The 21,460-nt window shown below is 35.1% G+C and overlaps 1 protein-coding gene across 2 annotated transcripts in view; it reads left to right on the top strand.

The window, feature by feature from the left end:
* The window catches only part of LOC149538453 (U3 small nucleolar RNA-associated-like protein), a 61,955-nt gene extending 46,456 nt beyond the window's left edge, over positions 1-15,499 (top strand). Inside the window, exons 5-6 of one of the 2 annotated variants that reach the window (XR_016356060.1) lie at positions 14,534-14,700; positions 14,830-15,499. Coding sequence is in view for 1 of the 2 variants with exons in the window: in XM_089799779.1 (XP_089655905.1) it covers positions 14,517-14,700; positions 14,830-14,931 (286 nt within the window). In the remaining variant the exon portion in view is untranslated. Of the gene's footprint in view, positions 1-14,516; positions 14,701-14,829 lie in introns of both variants that reach the window. The other variant, XM_089799779.1, reaches the window with a different exon arrangement.
* Positions 15,500-21,460: the final 5,961 nt, after the last annotated feature.

The raw sequence follows: 21,460 nt of genomic DNA, 5'->3' as shown, positions 1-21,460 counted from the left end.
CCGTTTTACCAGTTATTGATGCATACATTTTCATGCCTTCTTGAATGCATACTGGTTAGCCATTGTCTTTTTGTGGAACTTTGTAATTTGTACTTTGTTTCTTGACCTTGTTGAATATTATCAATATATACACATAACTGCTCGCCAGTTATTAGTTATCAGTTATCAATACCGAATACCTCTGCACACTATTTATATTGTATGGAACAATCATTAGAATTGTTATTAATGAGCTCTCATTTGGTATCAGAGTGTTGTAACGAGGCTAGTGTTGCAGATGAAACAATGGTTTGGTTGAGAAAATAGGAAACTATAGAAGGGAGCCTGTGTGAGGTAAGAAACCTGCCCAGCCCACCTGAGGAATAGCAGAAACTGTCGTGCTTTCAAATCAAGACCAATAAAAATGCTAAGGAGCAGAGCAAATAGCTTGTGTAAATTCTTGGAAAAGGCCTGTGGTTTGACATTCTGTGCTGTTGTGATGTCTTGAGAAGATGGAAGAATAGTTTGCTGAGAGATTTGTAATCATATAGCCACGCTACTATTCATCAGTGTCTGCAGCAACTTTTGTGAAGGTATACATTTCACTATCGATGAAATTAAATAGCCCTGCTTTGAATTTGAAATTCTTATTGAAATGTAGAAAGATTTGTAATTGAAATGAAGTTGTTGAGTGTTGAGAAAGCCATGAAGTTAGAGTCATGAAGGGATCAGATAGGCTTGTGAATGAATCAGATCTGAATATGGGCTCTTAGGGACATGTAACAGTCTATTTCCTTACAAGAGTTCAGTTAGAAACTATACCATTTGATGCTTTTCTAAGTTTGTAATAGACATTGCACTAGATAAATATTCAGGTCTCAATTTTCATACATGGAGAATGAAAATACAAATGCAATTAATGCATAAAAATCTATGGGGAATAGTGAGTGGCGATGAAAAACCACCTACAGATGCAAATAAACTGTTTGTAATGTCCCCATGTTAGCAGTTGACCAAGTGTGTGTGCATTAGCCTTGTTCTACATGGTCCCGAGGGCTAATGAAGGGTTTAATGGGATCCTGGAGTGTTTTGGTCTAGTCATTTCCAGTTTGGGCCAAAACGAAGTTGATTTACTTAGTTTCAAGCATACTTACTATTTTTAGTAAGTCGGCAGGACACAGTGCAGGTCAATTTTGGTGATTGGATTTGATACTCCTCGGTTACAGCTTTCCGATGAGCTATCACTCGCATTATTCGAAGTCCGATTGCTAATACATTTTAATGCCTGAAGGTTTATTAAAGTAACGTCTAATTTAATTGTAGAATATTAAAGTGTTACTTCAATATTTATTTTATGGGGATGTGTACCCAAGGGAGACATAAGGGGTATTTTAATATATGTTTTATATATTACACATCTTTTATCCCACATTGCCCATATGAGTTGAGCGGACCCTTGGAAATAGAATAAAAGGAAGCATTTGTGGCTTCATTAGACAGGTTGAATATGAGAAGAAATTGGTGTGTGAGTTGCAGCCCCGTTCTTGGCATTTGAGTACGTTTATCCTCTCTTGTAACATTCTAGACGTCATTCCCTTGGGGTTTGGCCTTTGGAATTCTTTGTTATCGGCTTCATTATCAGGCAGTTTAGTTGCATTTCCAGTTACAGGCAGATTTGGTATTTTGCTCATATCTTCTTCACTACTTGTCCGACGCTTATGCCGCTTTGAAGGAATGATATTACGAAGGTAGTGGACTGATTGAAGGACAAAGTACTGTAGCAGCACTGTTCATGCGGCACTATTCACGTGGCACTGTAGCAGTAAGTTCGAAAGCATGGGCTGGAGTATTATGTCAATAATGCTGAAGTAATTAGTGAGTTGATAAATCTGCCATGTATTTGGTTTTATGAATTTTGAAAATAACATTTTATTGGCAGCAGTTCATTTCCACTTTGCATATTATTGTAGTTTCTTTCTTGTTTATGTTGTATGATACCAATTCCATGCACAAAACACAACAAACAAATAAACGTTTGATTTCTGGAGTTATAAGGGGTTTAAAACATTAAACGGAGAAATAAGAGGTTGAATGCAAACTGTTTGACATAATTCCTTTCAGCAATTTGGTTTAGTTTTTTGGGACATTCAGGGGTGTCCATTTCATTGTTGGAGTGGAATACTAGAGATGATAAGGCCAAGGCTATTATTGGTCTTGCTATTGCAGATTCTGAACTTCATCATATAGATTTAGATAAATTTTCTGCTGATATTTGGGGTAAAAGCTGTCAACGCAAAGTTTTCTTTGAAACTCCAATTGTTTAGCTTTAGAATGGAGAATAGTATCACAATGTCAAATCATATTAATAACCTGAGATCTCCCATTAGGCAAGTTGCAGATGTTAAGGCTCTTGTTGATGACTATGATGCTATGGCTATCCTATTAAATAGCCTATCTTTCAAATATAGTAATGTTGTTTTTACACCCAGACAAATCACTTCACAAACTTTAGAGGATATGATTCAGCCCTTATAGTAGAAGAAAAGAGGACAAAAGAAGTTATAGAAGAAGATGATTTAATTGACAAGGCATTATACTCACAAAGTACTAAAAAAATGGTCAAACAAGAAGAAAAGAGACTATAAATGTTTTTATTGCAAGAAAAAGGGCCACACAACATGGATTTGCAAAACTAGAGCTAGTGATATTCTTAAAGGAAAATTTAAAAAGCAATCTGATGAAGATGGCAATGTTGCTTGCATTGAAGATGCAAATACATTAGATGATGGAGAAATTGTTGATTCTCCTATCAATCCTTATTTTGTGCTTTGAACCTTCATATCCGAAGGTTGGCGACATCAAAGGATGGAGGAACTTCCATCATCTCAAGTCAACTTCTCGCTTTGGGATGGTGCTCTGCATGAGAATTGTTTTTGAAGTTTTTGATTTTCTATTTTGGTTTACTTTTTGATGCTGATAAATACGAAGAATACATGTTTTGTGAAGCTTCATTTTGGAGATAGGTTTGGGACTTGATATTGCGTTCAATATGGATTGTTGTCAAGTGAGCTTCAATGTATACGATTGAGAATTATACCCTTTTGTGGTCACTAGACAATGATAGAGATCTATCATATCTCTTGGGAATCATTGTTGAATAATTCAAGACTTTGTGGCTTAAGAACACAGCTTGAAGCTACACCTTTCTGAGGGTCACACGACAACTTGATGGAGCCTTGCGACGCTCAGGATTTGTTACTTCAAAAGAGCATTTTCGCAAAATATGTATTCAAACTATGTAATCAGCATGTTTTTTCTATGTAAACTTTAAGAGAGGGGGCGATGTTGGTGTAATACATAACTGCTGGCCAGTTATTAGTTATCGGTTATCAATACCGAATACCTCTGCACATATTTACATTGTAAGGAACGATCATTGATATATCAAATTGTTTTAATGAGATCTTAATATATATTTTCATTGGATCATTTATCGTCAAAATTTCAATTCGTTCAATCCTCTGCATAATTTTAGTGTTCTTTTACTCATATCATTGATGTGAATGATATATTGCAGCTTTTTTCAAAATTTCTTGGTACTACTTTATCATATAAAATTCTTATATAATTTTTTAATAGCATTCTGTTGACATTCCCGAAATCTAGACTTTTTTTATTGTGACTGAAACGAATCCTTGGGTGCCCTCAACTGTCCACCGTTGAAACTCAGAGAAATTTTGATATTATTGAAATATAATATATGCGTGATAAGCATGTGTACATGGCATGATGTGAATTTATAGGTATCAAGTTGAGAATGGGGTGTTAAATTTGCTGTTGTACTTCAATATTGATTGAGCCAATGTGCGTATGCAGATTCTGTGTTACGGTGAGTTGTATTAGAGTGTTATATTGCACTTTCAAGTGGTTGAAGCATGCAGGTTTTTGTTCAAACAATACTTCACATTTTATCTTTTATCTTGATAACTATTTCTTGCTTGTCTTGTATAAAGAAGTTCTATGTTGTTTTAATCTCATATTTGCTGTTTTTGTAACTTATTTGGCATTTTTAAGCTCTAGATATTGTGTAAATTATAGCATTAAGATTCAGATTTGGATCCTGTAATTTGTCATTTGTATTTTTTTATTGTCACTAAAACCATATCATTGTGTCTCCTTGTTTTGCTACCATTGAAACTCAGAGGAAATCTGATAATATTGAAATATAATATATACATGATGAGCATGTGTACACGGCATAATAAGAATTCATAGGTTGCATGATGAGATTGGTGTGCTAAGTTCGCAGCTGTACTTCAATATTGATTCAGCCAATGTGTGTACACAGATTCTGTGTGCTATATGGTAAGTTGTATTGGAGAATGGAGTGTTTTAATGCACTTTGAAGTGACTGAAGCGTACAGTGTTTTAATCAAACTATACTTCGCACCTTTTATCTGTTGTCTTGATAACTAGTCCTTGCTTGTCCTGGACAAGGTTAGTTGTTTTTAGTGTTATATTTTCTCCCTTTACAACTGAACAGTATTATGTTTTTTGTTTTGGTATTTTTGAGTTCTAAGTGTTATGTGAATTATAATGTTTGAGATTCAGATTTGGATCCTGCATACCTTTTTGGGCTTGGGTAAGTGCAAATCTTGCTGAACCAATAGGAGAGGGTAACAAGAGAAGCTGTCCAAAAATATCATGGCCTAACATTTGAGAATCTATGCATTTCATAGTATTTTGCACACAAGACACTTAGGAATTTGCACCTATTATTGCACATGGTGTAGGAGAAATTCCACTTTAGGTGGTGATCTATTTGTTATCATATTTCCACTTTATATGTGAGATACACCTTTAGTGCACTTATAACATTATCAACCTCACATTGCTCCACATGTTTGCACATACTTCATTGTACAACGGAGGATGATCCACCTTTCGTGGACATGTGATTCCACCTAGTGTGGGTGATAAATTATCTCTTACTTCTAGTTGTCATGCCTTGCCTATATAAGTTAACACATCTATATTGTATATCAGTTGAGTTTAGTTAGCTCATTTACTATTATTGAGTCAGTAAATTATACCATTTTATTTCTCTTGTGCTATTCTTTGACCTTCTAGATCTTGGTCTATTGCCTTAGGCAAATTCTTTCACTGCATCAAACAATTCTCATGTGGTATCATAGCCATTGAACTGCCATTGCGCTGCCTATTTGGAGAGATCATTTGTTGGAGGTCTTGTATTTAGATCTGAGGAGCAACAATTTATGGGAGAGTCTAGAGCAAGAGCTGACCTCACCATTGCATTTGGGAGGTTGTTTCAATAAATTGACTCTAAATTTGCTTATATTAGGCAAAAGTGAAATCAGAAGCAATTTTTTTCACAAATTGGTTTGTATTACTCATTCTGCATAGATGGTATGATTTTTTTCTGAAAAATAAACAAAAAACAATTTTTATTTTTGAATCTGTGTTTTATCTGTCTCTGTATTGTTTCAAAAGTTTTGGGTACACAGACTTTCCGGTTGTGTTTGTCAGAATGTCACATATATATAGAGACAGAGCTCCTAAACCGTATAACAAACCAGAGTCTTAGCTCTGGCAACTCACAGTCTGGGACTTTGACATAAAAAATGGCTATTCTTAACATGTGAGCGCCTTTACATATAGGTGGGCAAAGAGATGCAAACCCACTCAAAGTTGGGCCAGTTTATCATGAGTCGAAATCACCAACACTTGCATGTACCCTTTTGCTCCTCGTAGCGTTGTAGTACTCTATTGACAAAAACGTTCAGATCTGCCATGCCACAGTTGTTTGTTCTATACATTCAAAGCATTCACATATAAACAATGATAAATACACATATCCTGTGCATGTGGGATATTTAGTCCTAAGATGCAACAAGGGAAAAGGTGCTCCATGAGAGGCTTGGACTAGACCACACAAAGGGCAAATAACAACCTAACACACGATGCCAATATATTTACTCATCAACAGTGTACATCCAATAACCACTTGACAAATGGAGCAGTCAACTCGGCCAAATTAGTGCTCTACTTGCACTATCATCAACCGACATCAAACATAGGTTTGTAGCTTATGTGCAAGTTTTGACTATGCTTTGTTAATGTTATTATGCAATTGTGTATATAAAGAGTAAAATATCTTCTTGTAGGACGAATGTGGGATAAAGGTTTTGGGCAACCCCCTCAGGGATTGCAGTTTAGGATCATACAAACATATTTTAATTTTTTTTTAAAAAATTTAAAAAATGTATAATATTTTGTCTTCTTTCCAAATCTGCTATCAATTTACAACATTGTTTAGGCAAAAATATCACTTTCAGTTTTGGGTCAATTTTGGCCCTTTATGATCGTTATATTGCCAGGATTTCAATTTTGATCTTTCGAAATATTATTTTGAGTCTGATTGGCCTGAATAAGGAACTAATTATCAAAATCAGAAGACCACTTAGCTCTTGCTTGGCAAGTGACAATTGTACATGCACTATAATATAAAGCGAAGTTACTGATGCTGATTCTGATGTTGATGCATGGATTTATTTTTGGGATTTTGGATGCATTTGGCTGCGTCCATATATATGTATGTATGTATGTATACTATTATTTATGTATACAAAGAAATGCAAGAAATATGCAAAAATAAACCATTCCATAGCATGATACTTCACCATTGATAGTTCAAATTGAAATAACAGTAATGTCTAATTAGTAAATTACTCAAGTTCAAGATTCCAATGCAATTCGAATTACAAAATCAAAACATAGTTCATAGTTCAATGTTGATCAATCAAGAGTCAAGGGTCAAGATTCACAAATCAAATTCAGTCAATTAGAATCATAAGGATTCTCAAAAGAATCCACTTTCTCATCATCTCCTTTTGCTGTAAGACTTGCAAGTTTATTTGGACCAAACATGGTTCCAGTTATGCTAGATGCACGTGCCATGATCTTATCAACCTCATCATTTGTCATCGCAGTAAGATCTTGAATTGTTGCATCCATGCATGCACATTTAGGGGCTACATCCCAAAGCTTGTTTGACCGTTTCTTGTATCCATCCTCCTTACGTGACAAAAGACGCAAGTTGGTATGTATATAAACCAAGTCCTCAGCTTTCTTTGAGCACAACTTGTTGCGCTTCACTGAATGGATATAGGAGTTTGTACTCCAATTCCATTCAGCAGCAGCAGAACTTGCAACCTGGATAGTGTTAATAAAATTAAACATAAAAATGAAAAGCAAATTTAAGAATGTTAAACACTAAATTGTAGAATACAATTTTTAAATAAAAAATAAATGAAAACTTACTTGTGAGAGGATCTTGATTGCAAGAGGTTGTAGATTTTTGAATGGTTGATCATACATGTACCACCATGTGATAGATCCCATGTCATTTCGGTCCTTTATTGCATATGGATTAAGTTTTGATCCTGAAGCAAATAGCCCAAATTCTAGCATTACCTTTTTGTGCATTTCATCATTTGGAAAAAGTCTTGCAAATGCAGTGTAGCACACAGTAGCAACTTTTTCATTTGCATATGGTGCAACTCTATCCGGCATAGCAAATATTTCCTGGTTATAGTACCTTGGAGAAAAGGCATATGCAAGGAGGTGCAATGGGGTAGTCATCTTCTCCCAATGATGATGAATGATTGCCTCCACTTTATTGCACAAGGCTTCACATTCTATGGGGTTAGTCTCATGTGCTCGTATGGAAAGCTTTACTTATTCTACCATGGTGTCCATGCCATTGCACACATCCCCCAAGCAAGGTGCATCTGTATCAGCAAAGCATAGCATAGTCATGATAGGCTCAGTGAAATCCAATACAAATTGCACACGAGTCCACCAATGCTCATCCAAGACCATACCCTTGACCTTCAAGGCTCTCTTTGAATTTGAAGCCTTCCATACACTCCATTGGTTACAAGTAACCATTTGGCTCAATGTCGTTCGCACCTTGAGGAGTTGTCTCATAACAACAATATTAGATGCAAATCTAGTCTCAACAACCTAAGAAAGTTGACTATATGACAACAAATATAAAGCAAAGTTATAAACAGGTAATAATTTGATAATTGAACATGAATACAAAACTTATTCAAAATAAATTAATAAATGAAACTAACTAATTACAATTTTAAATTTACCTTCAACAACTCCAACTTGGAGAATGATTTGAATATGTATTGTGACATGTGGTGGTTTGTCACAAACATTTGTATCTCCTCTCCCTCTTGTTATATTTTCTTTGCCCAATCTATTTGGGTGCCAATTTGTTGCATGACCAAGTTGAGAGAGCATACGGTGCATGGCGTCTAAAAAATATGGTCATATTGAGACTCAACCAAAGCACCTATACCCCTACAATTCTTGGCATTGTTGATGACGAGCCGGACCACATTCTCATCGCACACCATCTCTATTGCCTCAATGAGAATGCTAGAAATGAATTGTGAATCCTTAAATTATCCTTAACAATCAATCACCCTAAAAAATATTGCCCCTTTGGGGGACATTGCAAGCACATTAATCAATGGTCGGTTTCTTGTGTCTTTCCGTCCATCAAACACAATAGTTATACTTGAAGTTTTCCAAGATGTCTTAATTGGTTGAAGAGCTTTGTCTTTAGAAATCTTTTCTTTTTGCAAAAGAGTAATACGCGCCTTTTCAAACCAGGGCTAATGTAATCAGCTGGCACTTTAAGGATGGCTGCCTTATGCTGATCTTACCAAATTGAAAGGAAGACCATTGGCATAAGACAATGTACAATTGCTTCATCAACAAGCTCTCTTGCTTCCATTTTGAATGCTTGATTAAACAGACCTCTTTTGCAGGTAATAACTTCTATTTCTTCATCTTCCTCTCCCACTTCCAAGAATGAATGTTTGGAGGATGCAACATGATCGGTGGCATGTTCACTTTGCTCTTTGTGGATGAAGGTTAATACAAACTTGTTTTTGATTTGCTCACTAAACGATCAAGAACTTCTTGTTCTTTTATAAATCCGGCTAATTGTGCATAGTTGATCCTTTTTCAATCTTTGCTTCTCTTGCACAATGCTATTCCTTTATCAATAGGGCCCGTAAATGAGCTTTGAGCCAAGAATATGAGCTGTTGAATGGTTTACTATGACATATATTGGCATTTCCAAATGTATGACCCACCTCTTGGAACTTGTGATAATCTTGTGGTGTGTCTCCATAATGGAGATGCCACAACAATATTGAAGTTATCACTTTGTTCACCTTGCCCTGCTGCTGAACTTTGACTACTAGTAGTGGCCATTCTTGCACGAAACAAACTATGAATCTAATATGAAAATAATAAATTAAATTAGAAATATTTAAATAAACTATGAGCATCAAACATACAAGTGCAAATATATGATAAAAGAATACTAAAAAAAGATAGCTGAACTTGTTCCTTCTTTTCTTCCAAAAAAAGAAAAAAACTTGAAAAATTCATGAACATCTCAAAAAAATCCATGAAATGGATCAAATGCTTATCTTAGATGCTTAGACGTCCTTTGTAGAAGCTATTAGACACCCTACAAATGATCCTCTTCAATAATAATGACCTTGGTTTCAAAATGCCAAAATGGCGATCAAATGAGAAGAGAGCCCAACCTCAAACAAAATGAGAAAAATGAGCAATGAGTGGCTTCTTTTAGGGTTTTGGGGCAAAAAGGAGCAAAAATATAATAAAAAATCAATTGATACATGTTTTATAAAGTCACTCAAGTGACTAGGTGCTCAAAAAGTTTGGATGCTCTCCAGATGTGCCCAAATTCTCTCTGAATGCTCTTAGAAGCATCCCTTGCGCATCTGTAGGCAGAGATAACGCTTCATGCCAACATTTGTGCGAACTCCAAACACATCGACACATTAGGAAGCATCCGCACCAACATCCGACAAATCCCTAGGCGCATTGGTATCTTAGATATAAAGTACTAAAAGCAAATTTTTTTTTTTTGTGTTGTGGGGGGGATTTAGTTGAGTGCATTGTGGGGTTGTAAGAATCTATTGATCTCATTTTGTCATGTGAGAAGTGCATCATGGATGCAGTCTTGGGTATTGCAGTCTTGTTGTAATAACTTTTACTGAGAGTAACTACGAATCATGGGATAATGCACTTCACTTTAGTTAAGCTTACTTAGGATAATGCATTTCATGGTTGTTTGCATATGAGACACTTAGGAATTTGCACGTATTCTTGCACACGGTGTTGGAGAAATTCTACCTTAGGTGTTGGTCTCATTCTTATTACAATTCCACTTTATGCGTCAACAAATTAAGGTGCCAAATACATTGGAAAAGTTGTCAAAATGGGCAACACAGACATTGGTTTCACCACGTTTGTGGATTGGCAGGATGTAACACTAATCCTTTGGTGTAGACAATGAAGGTTTCTAATAATCATTTAATTGTTATTACCTAGATATACTAGAAACTGAACAACTATTTTATGTTGATAATATGTACTTTGTTTCATTTTTTCATTTGATTTCTGCAGTCCATTTGCTGGCATGACATTAGTGTCAAAACAACTCATCCCTTTTCACCAGATGGGCTGTACCATTCAGTACACCAGTATTTGCGTTTAAAACTTTAATGTTATTGGAAACCTGTTTGGAGAGATTGCAGCTGAAAAGCGAGTAACAGAAAGAGTACAAATATACGTTTCATATCCTTGCTGGGGGTCTGTTTTGGCACACCATTTTGTTTTTTCAATTGGTTTGCTATTTAACACTTATAAAGATACAAACATTAATTTTTCTATACAGTAAAAGTTTCTGTTACTGTGCAGAAATAGACCTTACCACTGAACTTACAGCATTAATGCCAACTGAGTAGTCAGCACATACTCTGCAATTTTACATTTTCTTGGCTTATGGAGTTCTCTCACTGAGACTTGATCAAGTGTCTGGGAAGTCTCTCCTAGCAAAAGGACCCAATTATGCAATTTTAACAAGCTCTATAATATCATGCTCCACAGTTATTCATTTACCATATCTTTTGTATCCCTGTTACTCTCTACCTAGCATATGAATTCTTGCAGAATATCAATTCTGTATTTAGCCTGAATTGGTTGTGTTAAAAAATACTCTTGGTAATATTTCTGCAAATTCAATGTCTACTTTTGCATGGCATCGACATCCAATCAGTCGTGAGCTTATGAACCTTGAAACTGTTATGTTAAATCAATGTTGTATTAAACAAAGAAGATGAAAGCTCCTTATCACGATTTAGAAAGGTGATGTTTCTAAAAAAAAATCGTGAACTAAAGAGGAAAGTATAAACTAGTTGATAAACTAACGACTATCTAAGATGACCGTTAAAGAAACATTGCAATATTCTAATATCCTCTCTTAAGGGTCCTTGTCTCACTGCTGTCTTCTGGTCACAAATTTTTCAGAACATTTTGTTGCAGTTGAGACCCTCCCTGGATCTACAAAATGTTAATGACCAAGAAGCCACTCAATCTGATGTTGGGTAACAAAACTATAGTCCCTCTAAGCCAGAGATACCAGGATGAATTTGAAACCACAAATTTGAGGAAAATTGCCAAACCCTTTTGGACGTGTTCTATGCCCCAAAACAGACTGCAAGATGATACACCTAGAACTATTGTCGGAGTACTACAATTCAATACAGACTGTAAGAAGCCAGAATTTTTGAGGTGAAAATCGGGAAAAACTAGAAAAGAAAATCCGAGACATGGATCAAAGGAAATAGAATGGTAAAACACAACAGATTATTTTTCAAGAAAAACTTATTAAAACCCAACGGATAATTTTGGAGGAAAAATTATTAAAATCCAACAGATAAATTTTAAGGAAAAATTTCTAAAACCCACTAGAATTTTTTTAATGGAAAAAATCATTAAAATGAGTTTTTTAGCTTTAGCTCTGTCTGAGGGTGTGGAATGTAGAAAATTTAAATTTTTTTTTTTATATTGACAATGCGAGGTTTGAAGTTGAACTAATGACCTCCCCAAAGGAAGCCATGCCAATTCACCGCTGTACCGCGGGTGGCTCTCAGAAAACAAAATTTGCATAGCTTGGATATCATCTCTTGGGCTTCCCTGGTGGTGATCTCAGCCTTCAGTCAGTTTAGAGGATTTCGTGTTCCATATGCAACAAATCTTTCCTCTGAGATGGAGTACATGGATCTTTATATCCATTCAGTGGCCATTTTACATTCAAGTGGACGATAATTTTATTGCCCCAATGTCCATCAAAACTTGTTTCTAGGCTGTACACCAACGGATAATTTTGGAAGAAAAATTATTAAAATCCAACAGATAAATTTAAGGAAAAATTATTAAAACCAACTAGAAAATTTTGAAGGGAAAAAATCATTAAAATCAGTATTTTAGCTTTAGCTCTGTATGAGGGTGTGGAATGTAGAAAACTTAATTCGCATAGCTTGGATATCTTCTCTCAGGCTTTCCTGGTGGTGATCTCAGCCTTAAGTTTAGAGGATTTCATGTTCCATATGCAACAAATCTTTCCTCTGAGATGGAGTACATGGATCTTTATATCCATTCAGTGGCCATTCTACATTCAAATGAACGATCATTTTATTGTCACAACATCCATACAAACTTTTTTCCAGGCTGTACACCATAGTCATATTTTTATATAACAGTAAAGAAACAAATTTTCTCCGCCACTGGTGCTAAATTTCTGGTTTTGTAGTATACCTGTTGATATTTTTTCCTAGTTCTCTCACGTAGACCAACAGCATAGTCAACTAATTGATGGTTCACTACCTTGATCATTCATGTTCAAGGCTGTACAAGATTTTTTTTGGTCCATTTTGGATCCTGATTGTATGTTCTGTTGGTGATTGTTGGTGCATTTGTGCAGGTCTTGTATCGAGTATTCATTTCTCATGCATGTACTACACCACAGGTTAAGCTTACATAGGTAGAGTTATATTTAGATGGACTCTGGAGCATTAATAAATGTTTAGTTGCATTGATAAGGGTGGTTGAGTATGTGTGTCATTATGTATGCCAGGGGCTTTTCATTGTCATCTGCAGAGTAAGTTTTCTTTTCACTTTGTTGCATTACGTATAAATGCAACCCCTCATGCACTGGCTTATGTCCTGTAGTGATGCCTGTACATCCAGACTCATTTTGTATGCATATTAGGCTTTTTTTTTTGGTATATCTCTTGCACATTCCTGCCCCACTGCCCCTCTGCATCCTCATTGAAGTGGAGTAGCCATTATTTTGCAGCTTCCATCTTTTATTGTCATGCAATCCACTTTTCTGACTAGTTCTTTGGTGATTACATAGACATCTATGAAAATCATAAATGATATCACAGCCCTTACAAGTTTCAAGAGTTATTCTTGTGCCATATCTTACAGTGACATTTTGGGTGTTTACACGTGTATACCTAGATGCTTTTGCATTGCACTGCATTATTTTACAGAATGTTGCATTTTAGTAATAGAAGCTCCCAATCATTTACACAATTGCAGTGTTACCCAGTTATGCGTTTCTGGCATAATTTGACTTCCAGGAACTTGGAAACTTTTGGTAACTGTCACCTAGCTGTCCCATACAACTAATATTTGAATTTTGATAATTTGTTTGACTTCCACTGTCACGTGAGATTTAAATTATTTAACACAAACATTAAATGTTAAGGTTCTATAATGTATATAAGCATGCTTTATCCATGTTTTCATATGGATATTTAAAATTTCTTTATGTATTTTAAATGTTCCCTATTTTTTATCTTGCTGTCCCCAAAGCTGTTCCCTGCTCTAGGAAAAAAATCCGTCCCAGAAACCTGTTTCCCACTGTCCTGGAAACCTGACACAGCATGATTGGCTTGTCAACTGTAATTACTGTGGAACCTAAAGTGCATTTTACCTGCATTTCATCATAGATATAACTGCTTTAGAGCTGGATTGGTGTTTTTTGATATAGAATTTAGTATTTAAATAATTGATACTGGCAAAGTTAAAACACCTTTGTTTTGAATACACATTGTTTTTGGTTTTGAGTTGGAGAGTTTCTGCAGTTTGTCTTCAAATTTGGTTCTTTTTTGAAATTGATTTTTTTCAATGGATCTTTTCTTATGAACTTAAATCTTTTTTTTGCATGAATATGGCTTGAACTGTCTTTGATTCTTCCCCGTAGCCTCTTGGCATTGACAAGTCCTAGTATCGACTTCTTCAAAATTACTTCTGAACCTAAAATGCATTTTACCTGCATTTGATCTTTAGATAAAACTAATTTAGAGCTGGATTGGTGTTTTTTGATATAGAATCTACTATTTAAATAATGAATACTGGCAAAAGGTGAAACACCTTTGTTTTGGATACACATTGTTTTTGGTTTAGAGTTAGAGAATTTCTGTAGTCATGTTTTCAAATTTGGTTGTTTTTTGAAATGGATTATTTTTAATGAATCTTTTCTTATGAACTTAATTTTTTTTTACATGAATATGGCTTGAAATGTCTCTGACTCATCCTTGTAGCCTATTGGCATTGCCAGGTCCCAGTATCGACTTCTTCAAACAATGTATTGCACTCGAGTCACAACTTGCAGCAGTTGGTTGTGAAGAAGCTCACCAAAATATGTGTAAACTGTACGATTCTGTTTTGAAGATCTATGATCAGAACATAGAACTATGGTTGGATTACTGCTCTGAAGAGCTGAAGGTCAGATTTCTTTTCAATTAAATTGTAAATAAAGACAAGAAAAAAGATTTGAGACTGGAAATGCAAATACCTAATTAATTACTAGTTCATAAATCCTTTTAAATTAGTTTTGATTTGTTTGTTATGTAGGGTGGACATTCTAATCCAGCCAGTTCAGTTTATTGGCGTGCAAGAAAGACGATTAAGGACTCTGCAGCATTTATCGAGGCTTATCAGTTGCTGAAGAGTTGAGTTGTCTGCAAGGCTTTTGTATTTTGCAGTGCCAGAGTTCCCAAACTTTTACTTGAATCTCGATTTTAAATGATGCCAAGGTGATTGTTGGTGCACAACATTCCAGTTGCTGGCAATCGCCAGCATAAGTTCATTACCTCCATAGAGTATGGATATTCTATTTTCTATTGTTTAGTTCCAGAATTTTTGGACATGAAATGTCAAGTAAAGAAGTATTTCAACATTTTTGGGCTTTTAGGCAAGTACATGGTGTACCTCGCTGTATAGAGAGTTCGCATTATGACCTTCTTATGGTTTTACTATTCTTCTTCCTTAGGTCAGTAAATGGGAAATGTGCTGCAGATGGAGACAGCAACAAATGGCATCGATACATGCAGTGTAGCTCAATGTATACGAAAGCTTGTTTTGTATGCTCTAATTTTCTGTTTATCTTATTTCAGCTGAATGGTGTATCATATGTAATTGATGGCGGGACCTGTCTATGTACTTAAAATGGAAAACATATGAGGGTGATTCATTTTACAATCATGAAATGAAAACCATAATGTGATTTAAGAAGATACAACAATCTTCCATCAAATTTCAAAAATGTGCATTACTTTAGAGGAAACACAAGGATCAACGGGTTTAATAATTAAGAAAAGGCTTAAGATAATTGGGAATATATGGGTCTGAGGAGTTGAAGATACAATAATATTTCATCAAAGTTCAAATATGTATATAGCTTTAGAGGAAACACAAGGATTAATGGGTTCAATAATTACGAAAATTCTTAAGATAATTGGGAATATATGGGCCTGAGGCGTTGCAGGTCAATAACTTATTTTCCTATCAAAGATCTAATCAGGATTTTCAATCTTCTGCATTGACCTGGTATATTTGCGGACTAATTCTGAGTTAGATTTCTGTAGGCAGCGAAGATGGGCTTCTAACTTAAAACGCTTTAGAAAATAAAGAATTGTCTTTCAAGATTCAGTGTGACGTGCCATTACTAAGATAATCACACAGATTGCATTTTAAACCTGCAAATAGATCGAGGGTTTGTTCAAGCTCAGCTTCTGTAGATAGAGGACTCGGCTCTATGCTTTTCTGTTACATTTTCTTAAATAAGTACTTTCATCCTTATTTGTTTGAATGGAATATTGAATTTGAACAGAAATAACTAGAGAATAGATTTAGGTCAGACTACTTGCCAAGCGTTTGAGAGATAATCAAATTTTCTGGTCAATTATAATTTTTTCATATTGTCAAGATAGTGTCTCGGCAGATTTCTTTCTAAATCCACAAATAGAGCAGGGTTTGGTCATGTACAGTTTAGATTTGCCAACGGCATGGAATTATGCTTTTCCTATTGCTATGGACAGTTCATTCTCAGTACATTGTAATAATGTGTCTATTTGTTGCTTTGAGAGCTTAATTTTGTTTTTTTTGGGAGTGTTTTATACATCTCTATTAATGTGTAGTTATCCGATGCGGGAGCAGAGCTCTAGGCTAAACCTCTTCAGTTAAGAGACAAGCACCAAGAGGTATCCTTTTCACCAAATTTGCTCAAGCACGATTCCGATCTTATCTCTTATGATGTCACTCCACAAAACTGCAAAATTTGATCCCTAGTAGTGTTACATCCCAAATTTTTGATCTTTTAAAATAATCTTACAGCCGTTGTAATGCTTAGTTCTAAAACTCTCGGATGTCATGATCTTGTGAAATGGAAGTTGTGGTTAACCGATTTGATTCTTGTGAAAATGTCTAGTTACCTGATTATTGTTATTTCGACTAAAATGAAATGCTTATGTTTTAAGATAAATGTTAGTGCTGGTTAGTCGTTGTGACAGTTATCAATTATTTTGTTTTCTTGATATTTCGATTTAAAATGGAGGGACATATTATTGTGGAAATATGCATTTTTGTTTGCAAGAGAAGACAAAGTGGGAAAGCATTGCTAAATGAGATTTAAGGAATGGGGCACCAATTTAGTCCAATTTTTAGACTATTAGGTATGGGTTCTAACTACCTTGGTGAAGGATTTAACGGGTAGGCAACAAAGTATACCTTGGACAATTATGAGCTACTCAGTCGGTTCATAAAACAAGAGAAAACATTAAACATTTAATATCATGAGAGAAATTATACTTTTTTTTTTTTTTTTAAAGACTATGGAAGTGGTCAACAATTGTAACTTTATATATATAATGACACCATGTTAATTTGCTAACATCTATAATTTGCACCTACATGTTTATATACATATATGTGTGTGCATGAGCAATGTAATGATAAAAGAAATTATACGTGCTCTCACAATTACACACGCATATATGTGTGTGTGAGTGTGTGTGCGTGTGTCTAGATATATGTACATATATATGTATCTACATACATACATAGGTTTGATTCCAATGTATAGCTGAACGAACCCGCTTTCTGTTGGTTTGTTGGCCGTATCACGAATGGATTATAGCTATAGTTGCAACCGAGAATTGAAAACTATAGTTGCTGATTGGGAGGTTGCAACCAGGGCTGCTTGGATATATAAGGCTAATGCTCATGTGCCCCCCCACCATTATATCAATGCGAAACATTGGTTACAAGAAACTTCTCATATATCTTTCAAAATTTAAAAGGAATAATATCGATATGAAAGTGGCAAACGCACATTGATATCGATATAATCTTACAGTTGTGGTAATGCTTAGTTCTAAAACTCTCAAATGTCATGATCTTGTGAAATGGAAGTTGTGGTTAACCGATTTGATTCTTGTGAAAATGCCTTGTTAGTTGATTATTGTTATTTTGACTAAAATAAAATGCTTACGTTTTAAGATAAATGTTAGTGCTGGCTAGTCTTTGTGACAATTGGCAATTATTTTGTTTTCTTGATATTTCAATTTGAAGTGGAGGGACAAATTATTGTGGAAATATGCATTTTTGTTTGCAAGGCCAGACAAACGGGGGAAGCATTGCTAAACGAGATTTAAGGAATGGGGCACCAATTTAATCCAATTTTTAGACCATCAGGTATGGGTTCTAACTACCTTGGTGAAGGATTTAATGGCTAAACAATGGAGTATACCTTGGACAGCCATGAGCTACTCAGTCGCTTCTTAAAATAAGAGAAAATATTAAACACTTAATATCATGATAGAAACTATTACCTTTTATTTTTGAGACTGTGGAAGTGGTCAACAATTGTAACTTTATATATATAATGACAACATGTTAATTTACTAACATCTATAATTTGCACCTACGTGTATATATACATATATGTGTGTGTGCATGAGCAATATAAGGATAAAAGAAACTATATGTGCTCTCAAAATTACACACGCATGTGTGTGTGTACATATATGCGCGCATGCACACACACACACACATATCGATCAATGCCAAACATTGATTACAAGAAACTTCTCATATATCTTTCAAAATTTAAAAGGAATAATGTCGATATGAAGGTGGCAAATGCACACCGATACATACATACATATGTATATGTGTGTGTGTGTGTGTGTGTGTGTGTGTGTGTGTAAATGTCTTAATTTTGGCTCCATATCGATGTGTGTTTGCCAGCTTCATATCAACATTATTCCTTCTGAATTTTAAAAGATATATGAGAAGTTTCTTGTAATTGATGTTTGGCCTTGATCGAGACTTCCTTCTTGTAATCGATGAAGCTACGGGAGGCATTATTTATGCTCCTCATGACTAAGGACAAGCTGATGGTAAGACACACACGCGTGTGTGTGTACATATATGCACACACACACAGATATTGAGTACATATATGCACGCACACACACATATTGATCAATGCCAAACATTGATTTCAAAAAAACTTCTCATATATCTTTCAAAATTTAAAAGGAATAATGTCGATATGAAGGTAGCAAACACACATCGATACATACATACATATGTATATGTATGTGTGTGCATGTGTAAATGTCTTAATTTTGGCTCCATATCGATTTGTGTTTGCCACCTTCATATCGACAATATTCCTTTTGAATTTTAAAAGATATATGAGAAGTTTCTTGTAACTGATGTTTGGCCTTGATCGAGACTTCCTTCTTGTAATCGATGAAGCTGTGGGAGGCATTAATTACACTCCTCACGGCTAAGGACAAGCTAATGGTAACACACACTCGTGTGTATGTGTGTGTGTCTTAATTTTGGCTCCATGTTGATGAGCATTTGCCACCATATCAACATTATTCCTTTTAAAATTTGAAAGATATATGAGAAGTTTCTTGTAACCGATGTTTGGCCTTGATCGAGACTTCCTTCTTGTAACCGATGAAGCTACGAGAGGCATTATTTACACTCCTTGCGGCTAAGGACAAGCTAATGGTAAATCATTTTTCTTTCTCATGCAATTGCTCTAAGCTAAAGCTCTTCCTCTTTTCATAACTCTTTCTTAAGACAAGCATTATTTGGGATCATATTACAATACCTCAATTGCAATATCGACCACGCTTTTGACAGTATTTCCATGTTGGAGCTCTGTTGTCAGACCATGAGAATAGATTCGAAATTTGCATTTTAGGTCATGGAATCATTTTCACAAGTCTTATTTCATATTTCATATGCTATGTCTTTTACGATGCATTCTTTTTAGATGAATTCGTCTACAGAATGAAGGAACATTATGATAATGCGTATCCACAATCTTGGTCAAGTATCTTAGCCATAACCAAGGCTCAAGAGTATTAAGAATTCTTATCAAACATTACTGCCATTTGACATTATACATGATAGTTCTTTTATCCATGTATGTCAGGTGCTAGTACAGATCTGCAGAGACTGACCCAAAGTGACTCCATTATGATTGTTGATCAAATACTTGTATATTATATAATATTGAACGTTTTGCATAAGAATGGTTCCTTCATTTTTCATGAGGCATATATTTGACTTATACAGTGGTATTATCCTATACCAATTGAGATAAGAATCAAATTGGTATAAATAAAAATTGATGGATAAAAGAGTACATAGATACCAACAAATCTGCCAAGATGCACCCAAGACCAGTAGGGTTGAGTATAAATGGGTGAAGAGGAGAGGTATCCCTATAAGAACAAACTGAGAATTAGTAACTAAAGTACATGAACATCTAAAAAGAAAACCACTTAGTTCAAGTCAACTCATGGTTGTCCAAAGTATATTCAGTTGTCAAGTTTAGTGATGGTGATCGAGCTATTCATTTGCCCATCGAAATCCTTGGCCAAGGTAGATTAGAGGCATGCTTGCCACAATTGATCACTAGAGGTCAGAGTGCTAGCTGAGAGGGCGGAGGTTGATGGAGGAATTCCTCAACCTTGTTTACTGCTTAGTCGACACTCTAACACTGGAATGCTTGGATGATAGGACTAGGGTGCCCCAAGCCTAAACTCGGGGTAGGGAGGTCTTTTCTTGTAAGAGATTGTGTGGGGATATGTTAAGGTCTGTAGTTGGGAGGTTAAGCTTATGTTAAAGCTTCTCCTCTTTTCCAGATGCTAAGACTTGTACAACACATCAACAATTATTTCGATCTACATGTATGAGTTCTTAATCTTCTGCTTCTACATACTTTACATGTTACTTTGAAATGCATAATCATTCATATATATATATATAGTTTAATTATTAGTTTCTTTTAAAATGTAATTGTAGAAGTTGGTTATGGAAGTTATACTAGTTTTCTTTCATATGAAATGGATATAGTCGTTTCAATTATGAATTCTTATCTTGTGAAATGAATTCAGTTGATAGTTCTTTCTATATGATATAGTGGATTACAACTACCTTATGTTATTTTGTTATGAAAGCCAGTAATAATCTTACAATATATTCTCTATCTTTTCATAAATTGGTATGTTACACATGGTATTAGAGTGTTGGGTTCAACTCTGAACCTTGGGCTCATCACTTAACAAAATTAGAAAAACGGAAAATAGAGATTTGAATGTAGCGGGATGTATATTTGGAAGACTCCCCGCAAGGAAACCTGACATCCCATATTCCTTTTTCAGATAAAGAACACGCCAAAGTATGATTATTCATATTGCTCCATACCAAGGTTGTGCAATGAATGAAGAAGGAAAGGGTCAGATGGATTCCCGCTAGGAAGACAATACTAAGGGACAAACTTATCAAGGCATGGAATGCTCGACAAACTGATCCTCTCATGATTTTTAGTAAAAGTTGGATAGTGCGAGATAAGCACAAGATTGAAGCTGAACAAAATACTTGGGAAAGAGCCTCTAAAGATTCAAATTAGTATTCCCATTTGTAGTATCCTTAGAAGAGGAGATTTTTGTAAATAATTTTTTTTGTTACCAATGTAACTAGCAAATTGATGAATCCAATTAAATGAGCAATTAGAAAATATCATATTTGTCCTTGTACTTTTCATTGAACAAGTATATATATGTCTAAGTATGAACATGATATTGATTTAAGAAATTTATTTATATTACAGGGATTTTAAAATAGGAAACATGAATAGCAATGGGAACACCTTAGATAATGAAGTGGGCAATGA

The sequence above is a fragment of the Cupressus sempervirens genome, chromosome 9 (assembly GCF_028749045.1).
Source record: "Cupressus sempervirens isolate cs-2001-9-10 chromosome 9, ASM2874904v1, whole genome shotgun sequence".
In the NCBI taxonomy this organism is placed as follows: domain Eukaryota; kingdom Viridiplantae; phylum Streptophyta; class Pinopsida; order Cupressales; family Cupressaceae; genus Cupressus; species Cupressus sempervirens.
This window is presented reverse-complemented; position numbering and strand designations above follow the sequence as displayed.